Source organism: Meriones unguiculatus, chromosome 14 (genome assembly GCF_030254825.1).
Source record: "Meriones unguiculatus strain TT.TT164.6M chromosome 14, Bangor_MerUng_6.1, whole genome shotgun sequence".
Taxonomy (NCBI): Eukaryota; Metazoa; Chordata; class Mammalia; order Rodentia; family Muridae; genus Meriones; species Meriones unguiculatus.
Window position 1 is genome coordinate 88,061,408 of NC_083361.1, and position 24,198 is coordinate 88,085,605.

Consider the following 24,198-nt stretch of genomic DNA (forward strand, 5'->3'; position numbering starts at 1 on the left):
TCTCTCTCATGCCCCTGCTGAAGACCAGTGCCCCCTGCAGTCCTTCCCTGTAATGCTTGCAGTGCATGGCATCACTACTGTTCTTGCCCAACGTTTGTCTTTCAACAGTTCGATACTATGCACTTATCTCACTTGTCACGTCTTTCAACAATAGAGCTTTTATCTGTAACTACAGTGTAGCAATATGGATTCTGTTTTGACAATCTGAATTCTGTATTTTGGGACATCTGCCCTTAGGTAAATGAACGTTATCCTTTTATACATGAACTTCCTTGTCTTCCAGTCCCTACACTAGAGTTCTGCATACAGCCCACATTTTGTCTAATTGGAAATGAGTGACTGTATGGCTGATAAGGCGATCTCTCTAGACAAATAAAGTGGCCACTGCTCATATCAAGGAACATCTAAAAGGAATTTCTTCTCTGTTTGATCTCATCATTGTCTTTCCACGTTCAGGTTAAACTCTTAGGCAAACAGCTTAAAGCAAGGTCTTTTCATTTCATCGCCTGCTTATGTTTGATTTTTGTTTTATTTACCTCTGAGGTATTCTTATAGTAAAATTGAAAGCTTCTGCTATTGTCGCTTTTATTTACAGACTCCTATGAGTTCTGGTTCTTGCAGCATTACTGATTTAAGTACACCACAGGCCTTAAAAGCACATTCCAACACAGTGTGATGTTATGATCACTCACCAGTCAACCAAACAGCAAAGTAAAATGAGTTTAGACCAGAGTCCTCTCAGCTGGCTGTCCAAGGCCTGCCAGCCAAGGCTCATATACACACACTGCGTATGTCTAGAGGTGCCTCTGGGCTTTGCTCTCATGGGACACCTATTACATCAACTCTGCTACCTTCCATAAGCAAATTATTTCTTTTACCAATGCAAAAGAACAGAGGATCTGAAAATAAAATGGCAAATCTATGCTCACTTTATTTTGTCAAAGGTGGCTAAAGCATAGAAAATAAAAATATAGCTCATTTAACAAATGGTGCTGGCAAAACTGGTTGTTTAACTGCAGGAGAATGAAATTAGATTTGTATCATTTATTATGTATAAAAATCAATTAAACTGGATCAAAGACTTTAATTTAAAATCAGAAATGCTGAAACTTCTAGTAGAATAAAATAGGCAGTAGGGAAAACGTTTCAAGACATTGGGTTTGGCAAGGATTTTTCCAAACAGATCGCTAGTAACACAAAAACTATCAAAGTATCAAAAGATGGAAATACCTGAAAAGAAAAGGTTCTGCAAAACATCAAAACTATCGCCAGAGCAAACAGCCCACAGAATGGGAAGAAATCTTTTCCAGCTATACTTCAGATAAGGGGTTAACATCCAGAATTTACAAGAACTGCAGGAATTAAATACCAAGGATGCATCAGTCAACAATTGGGGGAATTAATTGAATTGACAGTTAAAAAAACAAACAAAAAATAACAGTTTTTCCAAGTATTCAATATCCTGAGTAATCAGAGAAATGCTAATTAAAACTTCTTGGGATACCACCTTACCCGGTCAGAATGACTCTCACCGACACAAAGGACAACAAATGTCAGGATGTGGGGAAAGAGAGACTCTTATTCACTGTTGGTGTGAGTCAATGCATTCATTGTGGAAATCCAATTGGATATTTCTCAAAAATGCAACTTAGCCTACCAGGTGCCCCAGAGGTTTCATCAGAGGGCATTAACCAGAGCTCTTACACCCAGCCGTGACGTGTCTGTGCTCCTGTTTATTGTTGTTCCATTCACTGTAGCAAGGAAATGGAACCGGCTTGGTTGTGCGTTAGCTGGTGAAGGAACAATGAAGCGTCATGCACATACAGAGTGCAATACTATTCAGCCCCGAAGAAAAATGGAGTCATATAGGGCATAGGAAAATGATGAATTTAGGAGATGTATTAGGAGTAGTCACAAATCTCCCAGAAAGAAAACTGCATGTTCTCCCACATGAATGGAGCCAAGTCTTGTGTGTGGGGTTTTGTGTACCTGTAAACGATTTCACATGTGGGCATGCTATGACATACAGAGAACAAGAAGATAAATATTAAAGGACAAGGAAGAACTGAATGTAGGTAATGGGCACATGTGTCATGGAGGAGGAGATAAGCTATTCATTATTTCTGGTTTTAACTCTGTCATGGATTTCTCATTCTTAGGTGGTGGATAAGCACATAAAATATCTTTCATAGTGGATATCTAAAATCAAAGGTAATGAGTGTCTTCAAAATTATTGTTCTATCTGTACAAAAGTTCATTGAGATGAATAGAGTTTGGATTGGTTAATTTTGATGTATGATCTTTTTATTTGAAAATTATTTACAATAAAATTTAATAAATTAAGAAAAAACAATACCCAAACTTAAATACTGAGGTAGTTAAGTGTTGGCTCTTTAGACAAGTGATGGACACTAGGGAAAAAAGATATTTCTTTCAATGGTTCAGCCACTTGTAAGTTGCTCATATGCCTTTAAATAACTCCTAACCCATGTCTTTGTAAGTAATTTTAACTATGTCATTGGGTTGTTTAAAATAAAAAGACGTGAAAGTGGAAGTGTGGAGAAGAGAAAGGAAAGATGACGAGGGAGAGCAGGCGTGGGCAACTAGGTTAAAACTGTATTATAGTATGGATGAAACATCCTAATAAAATTCATTGTTACGTGTTATTATACATAATACGGTAGAAAACACGAAAACATTCAAACACATTTAATGCAATTTGGTATGGTAATTGCCACAAATAATTTTACATCTCTGTCTTTTTTATTTATACATAAACGTTATCATAAAGTCTTCATTATTGCTTCATAATTCAGGATACCAGCCAGGAGCCCACTGCAGAGGGCCATTCAAAGACTACCCAGCAAGGTATTGAAGCAGATGCTGAGACTCATTGCCAAACTTTGAGAGGAGTGCAGGGAATCTTTTTTTTTTAATTTTAATAATAATTTTATTGTAAATAACAATTAGATATTTTATAAATTAATAATCAGGATACACAAAATGTAAGTTTTTAAATGGCATATACATTCACATAGAGAAAAATGAAATATTTCATTTTTTAAAATATCTAACAACACTTATTTTTTTAATTTCTTGTGTGTTAATAGATCAAAGTTTGCAGATCTTTCTTTAGTAGATTATATTTACTACAGGTACAGAAATGAGAATAAGATTACCAGCTCTAATATCAATGCATGTGATTGCATATAAAATCCAGACGATATAACTAGATTAAATACATTAGAATACAACGTATTCTACTTAAGGAGGCACTGAGGACATGCTGTAATGCAAGGTATTCTGTTTACTTAGATAAACAGGATTTTTTTTTTTCAATGCAGTTTATTCAGGAACCTTGAACAATCATCTGACCCTGGGGAAAGCCAGCCCACAGTTTAAATAGCCTCTGGGTAGCCAACCCCAGCGTGCCACGTGGGCAATGCAGAAAGGTCCACATACATGGAAGCAAGCCAGATCCTCAACCTTAGCCAAATGTGGAGTTGTTTGTGACAGAGAGCACTCACCATCGGGAAGGTGGAAGGCGGAAACCAGCTCCATCTTTCAGGCACGGCATTCCGCAGCTCTCTACAGTTCCCCCTTTTTGTTTTGGACGCATCAGGAAAGAGTAGAGGTCTGATCTCTGATATTAGAAATAAATTGGGACTTTGTACTGATGTTCATTTAGGTGTCATCCACCCAAAGAGCATCAGACCCGTCTGATACCTTTTTCTCAGAGGCGGGACCTGGGGCATCAACCCGCATGCAATCAGACATGCTCTTCTCTGGGTCGAAAGCGGCTGACCCTGAGTGCAGTGCTTAGCCTCGCATCCTGAGCGTAACATTTTGGCTTTTTATGGTAGCCAACCATGCTTGGGGAGACTGTCCTGTTCAATGGCTGTAAAGGCCTGAATGGTCATGGCTGCATTACGCTGTTGTGAGACTCTAATCTTGCATATATACCACAGGCAAACCAAGGAGACCAACACCAGAAGGCCTGCTAACGCTCCCATGCCCGCCCATTCCTTCAGATGATTCATGGCTGCAGCAATCCATGATGATAATCCTGTGGCTAGTCCTGCGTCCACTCTGGTAGAATTTACCATGACAATGGCCACCCTCAGCTGCTCCATCGTAGTATAGAATTCTCCAGTCCAATTACCTAAAATATAGCTAGACAATTGTTTAGACAGATTTGCAGCACAGGGAAAATTCTCATGTTGTATGCTAGTGACTCAAAGTCCAGCATACTTTCATTGACAGCCAAGTTGAGCGATTTGCCATAGGGTATCAATTTGCTCCTGCATGAGGTCAATCCTCTGATTGAACACCATCAAACCTCCTTTTAGTTGAGCATTAATTCCTTTTTGTACATCTAAGGCATGAGCTACATTGGCTAAAAGGTTATTCAGGGTCTGAGCAGTCTGCCCAGTATGACTCATGGCTAATGCCGTGGTGGTAGCTCCAACTGCCGCCAATGAGATGGCAGTAACAATGGCAGCTGTAATTCCAAGATCCCTTTTCTGTCTGAAGAGAGTCATAGCGTGAGGGCATCAACGGGCACAGGCACCCAGCGAGGCATACGAGTAACCAGCTAGTAAATTTACTAGCATTCCAGCATTGGGCAAAAAAGCAAGTATCATTACCACAATTGCTTGGCTCTATCTGGCTAATAATGAATAAAAATGGGGGATATAAACAAACAGGTGTGGACTTATAGGAAATATTATGGGAAGCCTTAACCCCCTCGTTGGAACATCCTGCATCAGTTCTAGAACTATCAGTGGTGGTGTCCGAGGTCTGAGTAGGTTCAGGAGACCATTGCCCCCAGGGGCGAGACGTGCTCCATGTAAATTGACTAACTCCATGTTTTCTTCCACTTTTGAAAGTCATTTAAGGTTCTTAAATTATTTTTTTCCCTTTTTTTTTAAATTTTTCATCAATTACACTTTATTCATTCTGCATTCCCCCTTAAGCCCCTCCCTCCTCCCCTCCCAATCCCACCCTCCCTCCTTCCTCTGCATGCATTATTATTATTATTTTTTTTACAAATTGCATTATTTTTTCCAGCTTAATATAAGAAAGGTGGAATGCCAAATGTTAAACATGTATTTGATTTATTGCAATAGTGTATTTTGGAAAACCTCAGAAGGTGTGACGGAACTCCAATGAAAATTTAAACAAATAAAAATCTTAGCTATCTTAATACTATTACAAAACAACAACAACAACCAAAACAAAGAAACAACAACAACAACAAAACAACAACAACTGTGATTTCAGAAACTCCCAGGCCTTGTCTCAGAAACAACCCCAGAATTCCATAAAACTCTTTGAGAACTTATTTCCTAAGTGAATCCAAAGCTTATGAAAGAAATAAAAGAGATTCATGGGTACATAAACAAAAGAGATATTAGTCTCATCTCTCAAGACAATCCACATTATCTTAGCAGGAGACAGAAGTTGGCCATCCATTCAGTCATGAGTTTATAGTAGGTCTGGTCAGGAAGTTGAACTGAGTTGAGGCCCTCAAGGTGATTCTGAGACACAGGCAGGAATTAAAACATCACATCTTCTCATGTGCATGTTTTTGTTTGCTTGTTTTTGCTTTTTGTTTATTTTTTTGGCTGCATATGATGTCACAAGTTAAAAGTACCCTCTCATTCCTCCCAGACAAGTGAGAATGACTTTTTCTAATTACTTAGATAGCTTTCACCAAGCATGATCATTATAAAGCAGTTAGTTATGACCTAGAAATGAATTCTATGTTTAAAAACAAAAAACAACGCAGGGCTTAAGATAGTCTTCATTCCTTTCACTCTCTTTCTTCATGTTCATTTTTTTTTCTTCTAGGAACCATAGAGATCCTTGTACATGGCTTAATAAATCACAATATTACTTTATTAGTCTTATTTTATTTTAATTGTCTTTTTTTTTTACAATTTATTGATTTTATAATCCGTTTGGATGTATAAATTCTTTAATGCCAATTTTCAACTAAATTTCATTATGCCTACTTGGAAGATACAACCATTTACTTCTATTTCTATTATTACCCTTTGCTCCCAACCAGCACCTTTTCTCTCCAGGATTATTACAATAACCATTAACTTATTTTCCCTTGCTTCCTCCTATAATCAATTCTATATATACTGTATATATATAAAATTGCGGCAGCAATTTTCCAATGATTTTCCATCTCCTTCTACTTGAAATGCTAAATTGATCAATGACCTACCTACATGACATGGAAACAGTACCTCTCTTTCTTGATTTTTCTCTACATTCTAAAGGTCTTACATGCATGGCATTGTTCATACAAACCCACTCTAGCTCCAGATTTTCCACATAATCTGCTGTTCATTTAGAACTCGGGCTCCCCCAGCAATACATTCCTGCCACATGTCACATATCCATAAATATTTTTCCTCTGGGCTCAGATTTTTTTGGCTGTTGCTCTCCTTGTGGAGTTCCTGTCTTCTCCAGATCTTACTGTTTCCCACTTCTTTCATAAGATTCCCTGCACTCTGCCCAAAGGTTGCCCATAAGTCTTAGCGTCTGCATTGATAGTCTGCAGGGCAGAGCCTTTCAGAGGTCCTCTGTGTCAGGCTCCTGACTTGTTCCCTCTTTTCTCCTTCTTCTGGTGTCCATCCTCTTTGCCTTTCTGGATAGGGATTGAGCATTTTAGCAAGAGTCCTCCCTCTTGATTAGTTTCTTTAGATGTACAGTTTTGTACGTTTATCCTATATTATATGTCTATATGAGTGAGTATATACCATGTGCATCTTTCTGCTTCTGGGTTAGCTCACTCAGGATGATCTTTTCCAGATCCCACCATTTACCTGCAAATTTCATGATTTCTTTGTTTTTTATTGCTGAGTAATATTCCATTGTGTAGATATACCACAATTTGTGCATCCATTCCTCCAATGAGGGGCATCTAGGCTGTTTCCAGCTTCTGGCTATTACAAATAAGGCTGCTACAAACATGGTTGAGCAAATGTCCTTATTGTGTACTTGAGAATCTTTTGGATATATGCCTAGGAGTGGTATAGCTAGATCTTGAGGAAGCACTATTCCTTGTTGTCTGAGAAAGCGCCAGATTGCTTTCCAGAGTGGTTGTACAAGTTTACATTCCCACCAGCAATGGAGGAGGGTTCCCCTTTCTCAACCTCTCCAGCATGTGTTGTCTCTTGAGTTTTTGATCTTAGCCATTCTGATGGGTAGAAGGTGAAATCTTAGGGTCGTTTTAATTTGCATTTCCCTGATGGCTTGAGGTTGAGCATTTCTTTAAGTGTTTCTCTGCCATTCGATACTCCTCTATTGAGAATTCCCTGTTTAGCTCTGTTCCCCATTTTTTATGTTTCAGACAGTTCCACCCATCTACAAATGCCTATCTAGAAAGCCAGCCTTTACCCTTTTGCTCAGCGCCATTCCAACCTGTCTTATTTGTTTATCATACATTTTCCATGTTATGTTTGACTTTATGCTTCCATGGTTTTTGTTTGCTTAATAAATGAAAGAAACTGAAGTTTATTGTAAGTAGAAAAAATCTGCTAAGAATTTCCTTTGGAACTTTTTTAAGTTGTAAACTTAGACACCTCAGTGTGCCCCAATCCTTTTCTCTCATTTTTCTAGTTGGAAGATAAAAATTATACATATTTAGCACATTGGTATTATTTTAAAGAGTGTATACATTGTGAAATAGCTAAATTTAACATGCATTAATTTGCCTATGTTTTTGTTAAGAACACTTAATATCTATTCTTAGAAATTGTCATGTAAATGTAGACAGCTTTGCAAGATGGAAATTTTTAGCTACAAATAGATCAAATAAGCCTACTGTAATTACCCAAGTCATACAGAAGCTTGAGCCTTCTGAACACACAAGTCTTTAATTCATTGTAAGGTATCAGAGGGTGTAGTTCACTTGCACTTGTGGTGCTGGAGTCACAGGTCCACTTACAAGTCTTCACAAACATAGAGTTGCATTGGCTCAAGCCTCAGAAATTCCAATTGCTTCATGTTTCTGTGAAGTTTGTGTGTTTCCTGACACATATAATGCAAACTGCTCACAGTGTTCCATCTCAGATGAGGGAGAGGAAACTGCCATCGGGATGTAAAGTAAGTAAATAAATAAAATTTAAAATAATCTCACATTTCATACTGTTTTCTATACATTGATGTTCTTCACTTTCTCACATGGTGTTGCTTAAATTACATACATGGACATTATTGTAGAAGTGGCTTTTTCATGATAGAAAAGATAAGGCTCTGGTGGTGAGTGCTGTGTGCACGTGTGTGTGTGTGACCAGTCATGAGTGAAATGTTCTGCACACACCTCTGACAGGGAACTTGGTGTTTAGGGTCATTGTTTGAGTTCTGTATTATGTATGATGTGTGGGAACATGCCACTTCCATGCTTTCCTCTAGATGCTCTACAATCCCCTTCGCAGCTTCTTATAAGTTCCATTTTTTTCTCCATAAATATCTTCAATCAGAATCCATACATGTTCTATTAATATATATATTTTTTTCCAGAAAATAACTTCTACTCTCTAGCAATGCATTGGTAGAATCATGATGCACATATCAAAGGTCATAATAAACAGTTTTTATTTGCTCATTTAATTTTGACCATTCTGATGTCTTCTATGACTGATCTTTTCCCACTTACCTTTCCTTGTCCTGAACTTTTCCCAGACATACAAGGGAACAGCAACAGCAGCAACAACAATGACAAAAAAATACCTCAGACCTGGAGGGATGTCTCAGTGATAAACAGCACTCACAACTTAATTTAGATCCCAACACCCAAGTAAGAAGAGGAGCATCTCATGAACAGCCTCAACTTCAGCTCTGAGGGACTTGATGTCCTTTGTACACGCAGGACACGCACATGCATGCACACTCTCACTGTCTGTCTCACACAGATACATATATAAAATTTAAGAGTAAAAACGAATTCATTCCCTGGATACACTGTTATTTTTCATCTCTTCTCAGCTTTGCACATGCTGTTCCAGCAACTCAGAATATTAGCCTCTCCCTCCTACAATCTTAATAGCCAAACTATCACATGTCGTCTAAGGTGATTATTATGTCACTGTGAAGAGAGCTTTCTTTATCCTCTCTTTCCTGAAGTGGCACCTGATTGAAGAACATTTCTCTTTACTGCTATTCATCCTAGTTACATTTTACTTTAAACAACAAAATTAAAAACTGATCCAAACTTTAGTGTCTTAAAATTTTCTTTTGTTTACAAATATGCTTTAGGATTAGACTCACACTAGAATTACTGATTGCTTACTGGAAAGGCTAGAAAGATGAGGGCTGGGGTGATATGAATTACTGTAGCTCACTGGTGTGGATGGATTTAATTAATGCTCTGATATGAGCTGGGCGTTTTGGACAGAAATTCTACATATGGTTTCTTCATGGAATTTAGTCTTTTCTGTGTGGTGGTTGGGTTCCACAAGCAGACATTAAGCAGAACATTTACAAATAAAGTTAGAAATGAATGAATGAGAGAAGAGAACAAGTGGACCTTTTGTCTTGATAAGAAATTTCATTTCTTGAACAGAAAGTAGGATTAGCTATATTCTGCTGAAAATTTTTGGAAAGTATGATTTACTATACCATTCTGTATTATATCCTTCCATATTCATCTGTGAAAAGTTAACTATGTAATCAATTTGTTTAACCTTCTATATCTGTGGAGGAAACAAATAATTATCTCCTCTATTTAAGCATTGGCAGAGACGGCAAATTTATGAACTGATCTAGTTACAAAAAGCATGGGTTACCCTATCCCGGATCTGTTTGGTTTTGACACTGTAGACAATGGGGTTCATCACAGGAGGGAAGAGAAGATACACAAAGCCCATGACCACCTGGACCAGATGGGGTGCCTGCTTCCCAAAGCGGTGGATTACAGACAGGCCAATCATGGGCGTGTAGAACAGAAGCACGGCACAGATGTGGGAAACACACGTATTGAGCGCTTTGAGCCTTTCCGCCCGAGAGGCGATAGACAGCACAGTGCGCAGGATGAGTGCGTAGGAGAAAAGGATGAGCAGAGAGTCCACCCCCACCGTAGAAACAATGACGAACATGCCGTAGATGCTGTTTGCCTTGATGTCTGCACAGGCCAGTTTCATCACTTCTTGGTGGAGACAATAGGAATGTGAGAGAACTAGGGAGCCACAGTAAGGGAATCGTTTGAGCATAAAAGGCAACGGGAAAATGAGTGCAACGCTACGTCCCAGAGAAGCCAGACCTATTTTGCCTATTACTGTGTGGGTAAGAATGGAAGCGTAATGCAGCGGGCGACAGATGGCCACGAAGCGATCAAAGGCCATAGAGAGAAGCACAGAGGACTCCAAAAAGGACAAGCAGTGAATGAAAAAGAGCTGGGCAAAGCAAGCGTCGTGACTAATGTCTCGTGCTCCCACCCAAAAGATGCCCAGCACGGTAGGGAGGGTGCAAAGAGAGAGACCCAGGTCTGTCAGAGCGAGCATGGACAGGAAGAGGTACATAGGCTCGTGGAGTGAGGGCTCTGTCTTAATGATAAAGAGAATTGTGCAGTTACCCAGGATGGAAACCAGGTACATGAGGCACAGTGGGAGGGAGACCCAGATGTGCATGTGTTCCAGCCCTGGGATGCCACTCAGCAGGAAAGTAGAGGACGTGCTTCCATTTCCCAAGGGTCCTGGTGTCATGGTAAATGGAGACAACTCCTGAAACAAATCATAGAAATGTTAGTGACGGATTGAAACTGGCAAAACCGAAATGCAAAACCAAAGAGATTAGAAGCAAATAATTCTAGAATGTGTTCAATCTTCTTCATTTGTTGAATAAACAAATACTTATCTCCTCTATTCAAAGCATTGGCAGAGAGCAAATTTATGAACTGATCTAGTTACAAAAGACATGGGTTGCCCATGGGAACTGTGAAGTTCCCTCAAAAGATTAGAGCTTATTTTAGTCTTTTTTTTTTTCTGATTTCCTCTTTTTATTGAAACCGGGTCTCATGTGTGGCAGGTTGGCCTCAAACTTTCTCCATAGCTGATGATAACTTTGACCAATTCATAATTTTGCCTCACCTCTGCAGTTCTGAAATTATGGGCATAAACCACATTGCTCTTTTAATTAATGTCTTTTTGAAAATAATGTTTTGCAGTCTCACAGTTTCAGTGAGCAGCAAAGACACAGTAGTAAAAGGGCTTCTTATGAACCTGTGCAACTTCTAAGAGCTGAAGTAGAGGAGTTATATTGTTGATGAAGTCCCTTTCCCTGTTCACTCTGCTCTGGTTTTCAGACTGGCCCTTTTAACCCATGGATTTTTACTTCTCCAACTATGACCTATGAACTATTGCTATATTCTTAGACTAGTTGGTCTTGGCTCTTGAGGTGAAACAATCCTATTTTTTTTGAGTTCATGGTTGAAAGTTAAAACTGGAATGTAGCTTCTTAAAGAAGCTAAACAACAAGGAGGACCCTAAGGAAGATGCTTAATCCTCATTCAGAAGGGCAAACAGGATAGATATTGGAAGTAGGAGAAGACAAGGAACAGGACAGGAGCCTTCCACAGAGGACATCTGAAAGACTCTACCCACCAGGGTATCAAGGAGATACTGAGATTCATAGCCAAACTTTGGTCAGAGTACCAGAAACCTTATGGAAGAAGAGGGAGATAGAAAGACCTGAGGAATAAGGATCTCCACAAGGAGATCAACAGAGCCAAAATACCTGTGTCCAGGGGAACCTGAAGGGACCCATACTCCAACCAAGGACCATGCATAGAGAGGATCTAGACCCCCTGTTCAATGGAAGCCCATTGGCTCTCAGTTTCCAAGTGGATTCTCTAATAAGGGGCACAGGGACTGTCTCTGACATGAACTCAGTGGCAGGCTCTTTGATCACCTCCCCCTGGTGGGGGGAGTGCAGCTTTGTCAGGCCACTGAAGAAGACAATGCAGGTAGCCTTAAAGAGACCTGATAAGCTAAGGTCAGACAGAAGGGGAGGAGGTCCTTCCCTATCAGTGGACTAGGGAAAGGGAGAAGAGAGAGGATGGGTGGGACTGGGGGGAGATGAGGGAGGGGGCTACAGTGGGGATACAAAGTGAATAAATTGCAATAAATAAATACATAAATAAAATTAAATTAAAAAAGAAAACATGGAATGTAGCATCACCTTTTCTTGGTTCTGAATAGCTGTAATACTTTTCTGTCACATAAATGATAATTTAGTGACAGACATCAGCAGTTAGCATAAAACAGAAGACCCACTAGACCTTTAAAAATACTGCGTCTTTATCAAATCTAACAAACTGATGCTGAAGTTATCAGTTTGGGGCCACTGTGCTATGTTCTCCAGACTTTTCTACTACACAATTAGTTCACATTATACATTAACGTAGAGAAACAGCAGTATAAACTTACTTGTCAGGGACAGTAACCCTTCAGTTCCTGAAGCTTTGTTAGTTGAAGCCTGTTGAGGCAGCCTGAGTTGATGTTTTTCATGAAAGTTGCCCCTGTTAGGCGGCTCATGCTCCAGCACATGGCTCTATAAGCATGTGTACAAAGAGCATTGATTAGGTTCAAATGGACTATGATGAAAAGCAATCAAGAGGTTGGGAGGAAGATGTGGCCAAGAAAGGAAGAGATGGGTTGGATAAAAGTCCTGAAGCTTCTTTTCCTCCTTTTGCAATTCAAGGCAGGAACACTTTCTTGCAAAGCTTTCTAAAATTGTGTTGTGATTATTTGTGGACGGTTCTGGACAAACACTAGATGTTCATAAGGAAGTATATTTACTTCTTTTTCATTCTGCTTCATTTTATCTCCAAAAATACATATTGCTTGGTTCTAATTTTTTAGTTTCGGGTTTTTCTCACTCAGAATTTTTAAGCCATTCATTTTTTTGAAAAGCACATACATGTATATAACATGTTATGATCATATCAACTCCTATATCACCTATCTGCCCAGCAATAGAGCTCAAATTAAAACTTAAATCCCCAGATCAAAAATGTACATAATAAAAACTGAAAAATATATCAGAGAACATATTCAGGTAGCTGTGCAGCAGCTCAGAATGGGTTGAGGACAAATAAAAGAACAAAACAAACAAATCCAGAAAAACCCATACAAATATCATAAGTTTTCCATTCCTACCTTTTATTTGTTACAAGCTGAAGTCAGATAGTCTGTGGAATTAGAAACTGTTCTTGCTGAAAATGGAGTGGGAGTGGATCTGTAGAGAAAGGAAGTGTGGGGTAGGAGTGGGGGAAGGGGAAACTTGTTGGAATGTACTGTATGAGAGAAGAATCTATTTGCAATTAAAAAATGCTCCTGTCATTGTAAATGCATAGCACTGAATAGAAATAAACAAACATGATAAAGGTAAGTTGGAATGGGGGAATAGAAATAAAATAAAAATGTCAAGATACATTAACTTTAGAATGAATGTCTTTTAGCTTGGTGTTCGGTGGGGATTGGGACCTTAGTAAGGTAAATTAGGATCTCATGGGACCGTTGTCAGAGTGTGCATTTTTCATCTAAGGGGGGTTTCATTACTTGATTATTTCTAAAACTGTTGCTACAGTTAAGGTTGGAGATTTCTTTCTGATGAAATTTAGCAACTTGAAAGGCTTCTATCATTGCTACTCTGTGTCTGCTCAAGGAGTAATTATTTCATGTCACAGAAAAGATTTTTCTTTCAGGAGGCCATAAGTGTCTTTACTGTTACAAGAGAGAAGGCAACTTCTTAGGCAGGAAACTAAGGGAAAGGATGGAGGTGAGGAAGTTGTTATCTGCTTTCTGAGCTAGCATTTGAGATCATATACGGGATTTCACACTGCAGCAGCTATCATCTTCAGCAGACATCCTTGCAGGCTTTTTGTGGTCAAACCCCCGTTTTCTGCCTCTCTAAACCCCAAGGTGAGTTTTCCAAGGTCTCTTCTTAGTGATGCAACCAAACACTAACCACATATCTACTGGACTGACTCATCACATACCAATGTTTGGTCCAGAGGCTGCAGACCTCCCACCAAGAAGAAGAAGAAGCTGAAACTAGGGGCCATGAACTTAGAGAGAGACTTGAGGCTGCATATGGAAATCTCTGATTTTAAGTAACTGAGCTGCTACTGAGACATTTTCAATTGCCTTTAATCAACTCCCCACTGATACTGGGCTCTTGGGCCTCATTTTCTCAGACTTTGGAAGGGAAAGAAAAGTGAGCAGTGAATGGAGGGTTCTTATGATGTGAGCATCTCAGTGTGTGCCAGACACTTGGACCTAACCCTCTAGGATGTGGATAAAGTTTTGCACATTCCCCACATCTCCAGCCAAGCAACATAGAGTGTTGCTGATAATATTTTATGCATGGAAGGGCACACCGCAACTTGAATACATTAACTATGGTAATGGGTGTGTGCTAAGGACAGGTATGCACATAGGACATTTGTAAAGGACAGCGCTGCTACAAAGGGGAAGAGTAGGAGAGAGACTTAACTGGAGAAGGGTAAAGGGTAACACAGAAGAGGAGTCAGGCAGGAATGATAAAAACATTAAGGATGTTTGGAAAGGGGTAAACATTATTTTATAAGCTTATTTACAACTATATTATTCACATAAAATGGAGTTATTCCACACGTGGCGATGATGTTTCACTCAAGAGTCATGAACTAACAAATACCCAGTGCCAGAAAAGGGAAACCTCCACTCAGTTGTTGGTCAGAGGGTTCTAAGGCACACGGAACTACACGGCTATTGCCATTTCTTATGGTTGGTAAGTCCCTATTGCCGAGACTCCACAATGCTGGACATAGGTCTTGGGGAAACTGCGCTTGCCCTGAACTGGAAGACTTCCTTGAGGACTACCTTTTCATGAACGAGAAGATGCTATACAAGATGTCAACAGGATAATAATCAATAGTCATGTCAAGTGGTAAAGTCCCTCTAAACCATAATAATGACCACCCAGGAAGAGACTCTCAACGGAGCAATAGCGACGCTAACATCTTGGAGCTGAACGACAGCTATCTAAATGCACCAAATGTCTGTTCAGTGCTCATGCCTGGCGCTGGGTACTGTAAACTGAGCCAACTGTCCGCGCCTGGGAGGTCACAGACCCTAGAGGAGAGCCTGCTACTGCCATTTTCCTAAATAAATGCATAGTTTCTAACTGGATTCTAATTATCTATCTTTCTACTTGCATATAAGTACGGCTCTCACTTCTCATCAAAAGAGCATCCTTTGAACTGCTTTTGAAGCAGTTGGAGGCTACTACAAAGAACTATAACTGCTCAAAACGTAGAGAATAAATGACTGAAATGTCTAGCCCCAACTGCTAATTCAACCTGTCAGTCTGGAACCTGGGGTCTGGATCTCCTCTGCAGGGAATCCAGGCACTGATGCATTCAGGTGCTGGACACGAAGGAATGAAGGTCAGCCAGGCAGGTGGGTTTGCAGGATCTCAGTCCAGTGGTGAAGGCCCAGAGAGAGAAAACCTTCTCTGATACAGATCTTTTAGCATCTCAGCTCTTTTACAGTCCTTTGAGTGTCACAGCTCTCCCGGGGATACAGCAACAAAGCTTTTCCAGTGATGCGGCAGCACTTTCTTGGAGGAAAAAGGGCTATATAAACCTTGGGGAGGTGGGTAGGGGAGTTCAGGGAGTGAACATTATTGGCTGCAGCTGAGGTGCTGGGAATGCTTCATTTGCATGGAGAGGAATTCCAGGTGCTGTGCTTCTTCTTCATGATTACCTTGAGAATTGTGAGGGTGGGGGCCACATGCCCTGTGTGGCCAAGGCATGTGTGCACAGAACGGGAGTGAGCCATTCTTATTTCTACTGGTCTCAAGATTGGGATTTTTCAGGTTTTGGACCTCATTCTAGCTCCATACTGGTTAGTCTGGTAACACTGTTCATATTCCGCACAACAACCCTCCTATCTAAGGCTCAGAGAACAAGGTGGAAGGAAGGGATAGAAAGATTCTAAGAGACAAAAGATGCTTTTTGCTAGATTGTGTCTTGTAGACCCGAGAGAGATGATAAACCCAGACAATATCGATGACATATTTGCAGAAGGGTTAGATATAAAGATAGCAGCCCGAGGGCATGCACAGCACACACAAAGACATGAGTCCCATCTCCAGTACTATTAAAAAGAAGGAGAAATAAGATAAATATACGAAACACGTGTGCATGAAGTCAGCGGATAGATACTGTCGTGCAGGACACTCTGAATAAACGCGGGAGGTGAGGATGAGGATGGTATACGTTCCAAGCATGCAGCCCGCGTTACGGGGACTTTACTGGAGTTGAGAGTTGTTGCCTACGTTCATGTGAATTTGGTGTAGGCAGAGAGAAGCGTGTTTTCTTGTAAGAAAGGGATTAATTTATATTAGGGAGGACAACATCAGCGTTGGACTCTAAGGGCCCTATCCCTGGAATTCTGCCAACAATGAGCATGGAGTATTTCTCAAATGGCGGGAAGTGATCACTTGATGGTCTTAGGTCATTATGAAAAGTGAAGAACCGGGCAGCATAGATGAAGAAAAGCTCATTCTTCAGGCATTTGCAGCAATTACATGCGGACTGAGCAGAAGGCAGCTGGGTGGAATCCATCAGGCTGTGTATTCACAGGAATCTAGACATTTTAAATGCTTAGCTCTACCTTTGTCTTTGCTGCTGCCTGTGCCTGTGTTTACCATGTAAACATGATTTGATTACTCTCATAGTTTTCTCTTTTGCTGCCTTCTGAACGTGGAGAAACTTAAACTCAAAACTGATCCTTTTTTAAATGCAGTAAACCTTGTACAATTGCTAGTTTTCTCTTCTTTCTCCTCATAGTAAAATGTTACATCTTTCTGTTTATCTTATAACAGCTTCCTTTTTTTTTGTACCCAGAATTATACCAATACCACTAGACAGAAAGACAAAGTTCACCGAGCCGTTTTGGTTCTCACAACTTTAACTGAAGTACTGGGAGATGAAACTTTGTCCTGTGTCAGAATGTGAAGTGTCATAGTTGGTGCCTATGTGTCTGGACAAACATGATAATAGACAAACTATTTCACACAAACCGGACAACAGGGACACAAGTAACAATGCTAAGAACAACAGTAGTATGCATGTATGTTTGAGGGAGAGAGAGGTAAAGAGAGAGTATCACTGATTTGGCTACATCCAGAGGACAGAAATATCTTCCAGGGAACAAAAATGTTTATTTTTCAACTGCTCATCTTTGTTGTACTTTCACTAACTAAAGGTAGAAGTCAAGTTGCTTGAGTATTTACTTACCGTGAGGGATAAGCCCTTGTTTCCAGGACCTCATCTGAAGATTACCCGTGAGCAGATCTTATGCTGATTTAACGTGTTGTCTTTCCTCAAAATTTGAGGGTATCTGTACTCTTGCTTAATGCCTGTATGCACGTACCTGCACATGTATGTATAGGAAGTATCCTAATGATGGGTCATTACTGCAGGTATGGACACAGACACGCACAAATGAATAAAATTTATCATCATAAGAAGGCAATAAAATACGTAAAAATGCAAATTTAAGAAGAACCATTAATAAAATTCCATAGCCAAGAAAGGATTAAACGAGGAAACATATATGCTAATTTGGATTTTCTCAACTTATAAACATTGGTATGCATTGAGACTTATTGTCAGACACAATGTTTGATATTTCCATGAATATTCTCATTTAATCTTTGCTACATTCCCATAGGAAAGGAAGGTATTATATTTATTTTATATTCTTTCAATTGCGAAAACTTAAGATCTAGAGAGGTAGGTAACTCCCTCAAGGTCACACAGACTGTCAGTTGCACACTTACTATTTTTTATTGTTCTTAATAAGTGAGAGCATAATATTTTCCCACCACAGAGCTGGAGCAATGAAAAAAGATGGCCTATATGGCCAAACTTACCCTGCAAGTTACCCTATTTCTATTCAAAACACCTAGGTGACTTTACAAACTCAAACTTTTTGATGATGCGCTGGCGTATTTGCTTGGTCTTGATGCTGTAGACAATGGGGTTCATGAGAGGTGGAACCAACAGATACACATAAGACATCAGAAGATGCACCATGCGGGGAAGGTGCTCCCCAAAGCGATGCACAAGGGACAAACCAATCATGGGGATGTAGAAGAGCAGCACGGCACAGATGTGGGAGATACAGGTATTGAGGGCACGAAGGCGCTCCTGACGGGAGGCTTTGCCTAGTACAGCGTGAAGGATAAGGGTGTACGAGAGGAAGATGAGCAGGGAGTCCACACCCACAGTGCAGGCCACAACAAAGAGGCCGTAGATGTGATTGACAATGATGCTGGAGCAGGCTAGTTTCATGATCTCCAGATGCAGGCAGTAGGCGTGGGCTAGCACATGCGAGCGGCAGTAGCGGAAACGTTTAAGTAGGAATGGTAGTGGGAGAATAAGGAGTGCGCTTCTCAGCACCAAGCTCAGCCCCATCTTCACGATTCTTCTGGGTGTCAGGATCGTAGAATAACGCAGTGGGTTGCAAATTGCCACATAGCGGTCAAAGGACATAGACAGCAGAACCGATGATTCCACTAAGGACAAGGTGTGGATGAAGAAGAGCTGAGTAAAGCAGGCAGGGATGCTGATCTCTCTGGCATCAAACCAGAAGATGCCCAGCACAGTGGGCAGCGTGGAGAGGCAAAGGCCCAAGTCTGTGACGGCCAGCATGGCCAGGAAATAGTACATGGGTTCATGGAGGGTGGCATCAGTTCGGATGACATGGAGAATGGTGAGGTTCCCCAAAATAACTGTCAAGTAGATGGAGCAGAAGGGAATGGAGATCCAGCCATGGAGCTCTTCCAGACCTTGAAAGCCTGTTAGGAAGAAAGTGGCTCTCTGGAGGCTGCTGTTGTGAAGGACGATCATGGCTTTATAATCTTAGATTCACCAACCTGAGGCATAAAACATATTACTCATTAGTAAGGGTCAGACTGAAATGTCTGTCATCTACACGTTCAGGACTAGGGAGTCAAGAAGAGTTTGCAGAGGGGGGACTTCAAGTTTTACTTTTTCTAGAGTGGCAGGTGGATGAGCATAACGGACTCTATGGGCTGTAGCTTTATGTTAGCATGCCCTCTAGTGTCGGTCCAAGATTCAGTGAGATAACCTTATATGTCACTATTTCGGCTTTTATTTTATTATTGTTATTTACAGTTATTCATTTTGTATCCCAGTTGTAGCCCCTCCCACATCTACTCCCGGTTCCACCCTCCCTCCCTCTTCCTTCCCTATCCTTCTTCCCTAGTCCAATGATAGGGGAAGTTCTCCTCCCCTACTGTCTAACCCTAACCTATCAGGTCCCATCAGGACTGCCTGCATCCTCATCCTCTGTGGGCTGACTAGCTCACCCTACCAGGGAGAAGTGATCAAGGAGCATGCAACTGAGTTCATGTCAGAGACTGTCTTTTCTTCTCTTACCAAGGGAACTCACATGGAGACTGAGTTGTCTATAGGCTACATCTGAGCAGGGGGTGTAGGTCCTATGTATTGTATTGTCTTTGCTTGATGCATCAGTCTCTGCAGTACCCCCCTGGGCCCTCCTCTTTTTAAATAATTAATTATTTTTTATTTATTTTTGGCTTTGTTGGTCTCCTCTTGTGGTTCATGTCCCCTCTGGGTCCTTTTATATCCTCCTTCTTCCATTAGACTCCCTGCCACTCCTGGGCATTTATCCAAAGGATGTTCAGCCATACAACAAGGACATTTGCTCAGCTGTGTTCATAACAGCTTTATTTGTAACAGCCGGAATCTGGAAACAACTTAGATGTCCCTCAGATGAAGAATGGATACTGAAATTGTGTACATTTACACAATGGAATATTATTCAGCAATTACAAACAAGGAAATCATGAAATTTGCAGGCAAATGGTGGGAACTAGAAAAGGTCATCCTGAGTGAGGTAACCCAGAAGCAGAGAGACATGCATGGTATTTACTCACTTATAGGTGGATGTTAGACATATCATATAGGATAAACATATTAAAACCTACAGACCTAAAGAAGCTAGGACAAAGAGGATCCTAGGGAAAATGCTTAATTCTCATTCAGAAGGAAAAACAAGACAGACACTGCAAGTGGTGGAAGAGAGGAAACAGGACTGGAGCCTACCGCAGCTGTCCCCTAAAAGACTCCACCCAGTAGGGGATCTAGGCAGATGCAGAGACTCACAGCCAAACTTATATATCACTTTGTGTTGTGTTTTTTGAAATAAATGTTTCTATTTAATAACTGAAACATTGACAATTACCTCATATGCACAATGAAAACAGGAGGCAGAAGTATCTCCTAGGGTTAGGGTTGGCTGTTCTCAGTGTGTCTTTGCATATGTTAACTTGCCTGAGTGCTTTGCCTCATTCCAAGTTTTCTAGACTACAAAATCTAAAGTAGTGTTTAGATGATGTTTGTTGCCCTCCCTGAACTCGAAGCTTGTGAGCAGAGTGAGATAGTTCCTGAACCCGTATATCAGTTTTTGAGTACTGCATTAGTTTCCTAGGAGATAGTGAACAAATGTTTATTAACCTCAGGTAGGGCAACAAGAACCAAAGACATGATTTCAACCAAATTTAGCCTGGTGAACCAATCAGTTTACTGGGTCTATGTACAGTGTGGTGGTGAAAGGCTATTTTCAGAAGAGCGGGCGGCTCTCAAAAAGGTGCACTGAAAATTCCCACCATGGCATGGGTAACGGCTCCATACACTCCACAGCTCTTCAACTGACATTCCGTTCCCTCTATGCTCTTCACATGACCACATGCAACTGGACAGAATTACATGCGCCTTAGGTCAGGGGAGTTCAGTCTTAATCTCACATGAGGTCCCCATGGCCTTCTCCTGACTCTGCACAAGGAAATTTTAACAGGCTTGATCTTATAAAGAGGTCTTGCAGGTAAGTACAATATATATTGTGATTTCAAGATGGTCATTGCTTGTCATGCCTGGTGGTAGCTTTCCACAACAGTGGGTAAGGAGGCCTACAGTAGTATATAAATCTGAAGCTTACAACTGAGTGATTCTTTAGAGCAGTTGTTATCAACCCGAGGCTTGTGACCCCTTTGGCAAACATCTGTCTCCAAACATACTTACATTATGACTCATAACAGTAGCAAAATCATAGTTATGAAGTAGCAACAAAATATCTTTATTTTGGGGGCTCACTACAAAGTAAGGGACTGTGTTAAAGGGTCACAGTGCTAGGAAGACTGAGGACTACTGCCTTAGAGTTCAAGGCCTCAGAAATTATCTCAGGAGAGAGAGTTAGTTCTTAGAGGTACCAGGAGAGATTAACTCCAGAATCAGAATGGATAAACCAGTTTTGATGTAGAAACAATTAAGGAAAGTTGAGCATCAACTCTGATGCACACTCCACACACACACACACACACACACACACACACACACACACACACGCAAACAAACCCAAACAAACAAACAGAGGAAAGGCATCTGACCTCACCAGAGGGAGTCTCTGATCTATTGCCTAGAATGAAGAGACTCAGCTCAGAGTGAGCTATGCCTCTTGGGCTTGGATTGACAGGACATTTTGGCATAGTTGTCTATAATATCTGAACAAGGTTGTTTTGTTCTTTCTTCAGAGCCAGCCACACTGCAAAACAGTCAGTTTTGTCCCATGCACACAACTGTGGAGTGGCTAGCTATCATCCATCACAGGAATACAAAGCTAATATAATGTTTGCCAAATGGCATTTTACTAGATGCATGCCATTCAGCTATGACACAGAAGTTCTATTCTTTGGTGCCTAATGCATATCAGGAAACAGTGACAGGAGCGAAAATGATCTGGGTAAATCTATTGATCAGGAAAGAACTGAGCATGGAATCTAAGCCATAATTACACCCACAGTTAATGTTGGTTTAAATTGATATTGCTGTTGCACAAGAAAAATAGTTGTTCAAAGCAGGCAATTCACACATTTCGAAACTTTAGGCAGAATTCAGGGAATCTTATGAAAGAAGGGGGAGATAGTAAGACCTGGAGGGGACAGAAGCTCCACAAGGAGAGCAACAGAACCAAAAACTCTGGGCACAGGGGTCTTTTCTGAGTCTGATACTCCAATCAAGGACCATAGATGGAGATAACCTAGAACCCCTGCACAAATGTAGCCCATGGCAGCTCAGTGTCCAAGTGGATTCCCTAGTAAAGAGAACAGGGACTGTCTCTGACATGAACTCAGTGGCTGGTTCTTTGATCACCTCCCCTTGATGGGGGAGCAGCTTTACCAGGCCACAGAGGAAGACAATTTAGCCAGTTCTGATGAAACCTGATAGGCTAGGATCAGATAGAAGGGGAGGAAAGAGGACCTCCCCTATCAGTGGACTTGGAGAGGGGCATGGGAGGAGATGAGGGAGGAAGGGTGAGATTGGGAAGGCATGGGAGGGGACGAGGGAGGAAGCTACAGCTGGGATACAAAGTGAATAAACTATAATTAATAAAAAAATCAGGCAATTCAAAATTAAATTTAATGCCTAGTAATTTCCCTACTTGGATTATTCTGTATATGGCAGTTAGTAACTTATATCAAACAAATGACTATCACTGAACCAAGACATAAGTGAGGAAACACATTTATGAGATGCAGTTAAGTCTGAGGCACATTTAATTAAAGATTTAAAAGGAATTATTCACAGGGCATACGAGTGTGTGTGTGTTTGGTTTAAGTGAGAGAGTTTGTAATATAGGGCACCTGTCATCTCTATGGAAAAATTGCTAGGAGATTACAGTGTGGAAAGTGGAATTTGGGCCTTAGATCATAGCTCTAGAGATGTTAAAATTAATATCAGCATGAAATTACGTTAATAAAGATGGGAGTAAAGAATCATGAGGAAAAATGGTACAATATAAATAAAATTTCGTTATCACTGTTAATTGCATACAAAATGAAGAAGGATGATTTAAAAACACTGTAGTGTGTGGGCCTACTGATTCAAAGAAAGTTTTTCACAAACTAGGGATAGTTAAATAAATTATTCTTGTTGAACATTGGCTAATAAGTGAAAAGTAAATATTCTGAATGATTTTTCCTTAAAAGAAAATCTGTAGGTTGGTGCAAATGTCATAACCATTTTAAGAAAAACGTATAGGGAGTTAAAGATAGTCTCACATTCTCATAATGTAAAGAGACACAGAAAATTATTAAAGGTATATAATTTTCTTTTCAGCTTTGCGACACATACTATAAATTAAAAGAATCAATGATGAAAAAGTTAATTTGATAATAGCTCCCTTATTTCACGGCTCTTAAAGAAAAACAAGAGATCGTTCTAAAGAAAGAAAGCTAGGGTAAATGGGGTGAATCCAAGAGAGAAGTGGAGGCTTGGAAAGGGAGGAGATGAGGAACACAAACATGAATCGGGGATTTGGAGAGCGTAGTGGCTGTTCAATGGTGCAAGATCATCCTGAGACTGAGAAAATGGTAGAAAATCCTGAGAAAATGCTGATCCAGAGAGAAAATGGGAGAAGGGAAATCTGTCATCCGTTAGAGCAAGTAAAGAGAGAGGCATCTGTGCGGCTTTCAGCAGCTTCCCAGGGAAGCTTGTTTTCAGCCATCCTGCTCTGATTCATTTAAGTGTTTGAGAAATGAGAGACATCAAGTGGTCATCTTTATCAGCCCCCTATCTTCAGACACAGAAAGACCATCCTGCCTGATGAATGACAAGTTTCATTCATGGCTTTACAGTCTATCTATAATCTTGATTTCTAAACATTTTCCTTGCAATGCTTCATTTTTGTTATTAGACAGGTAACTGCACAGGGAGAGCAGGGAGCAAAATAGGAGAGCAATCTGGGTTCACACCAGAGGAACAGGTTTGCTATGTCACCGGGGCTCTCACCTCTGGCACAGGCAAGGAAACTAGTTACAGACTTGTTGTATAAATGTGCAAGTAATGGGTGAGGAAGATGGGACACACTGAAAGCAAAATACAACAATTCTTGTGCTTGCCACTCTTACTTTTGATCAATGAGTGAACTGATGTCCTTAATTCAGTCCTACAGAAGGATGCCATCTGTGTCTGTATCAGAGCCTGACTTCATCTGAAATGAATTCTTTGTATCTCTACATGTAAATAGATTCATTTAAAAATTTTAATCTAATGCCACATTTTATTAGTTATAGCGTATTGCT

At 40.4% G+C, this 24,198-nt stretch overlaps 2 protein-coding genes across 2 annotated transcripts; both read right to left on the minus strand.

Moving 5' to 3' along the window:
* Positions 1 to 9,782: 9,782 nt before the first annotated feature.
* On the minus strand, positions 9,783 to 10,721 carry LOC110566031 (olfactory receptor 51G2). The gene has a single exon (XM_021663812.2). It carries the CDS (start codon positions 10,719 to 10,721, stop codon positions 9,783 to 9,785), a length of 939 nt encoding a protein of 312 aa, XP_021519487.2.
* A 7,241-nt stretch (positions 10,722 to 17,962) lies between these two features.
* LOC110566029 (olfactory receptor 51G1) lies at positions 17,963 to 18,922 on the minus strand. Its single transcript, XM_021663810.2, has one exon. It carries the CDS (start codon positions 18,920 to 18,922, stop codon positions 17,963 to 17,965), a length of 960 nt encoding a protein of 319 aa, XP_021519485.2.
* Between the last annotated feature and the right edge of the window lie 5,276 nt (positions 18,923 to 24,198).

Bases quoted from the DNA above. Each gene is read 5' to 3' on its own strand.
- LOC110566031 (XM_021663812.2), bottom strand. From the start codon at position 10,721: ATGACACCAGGACCCTTGGGAAATGGAAGCACGTCCTCTACTTTCCTG.
- LOC110566029 (XM_021663810.2), bottom strand. From the start codon at position 18,922: ATGATCGTCCTTCACAACAGCAGCCTCCAGAGAGCCACTTTCTTCCTA.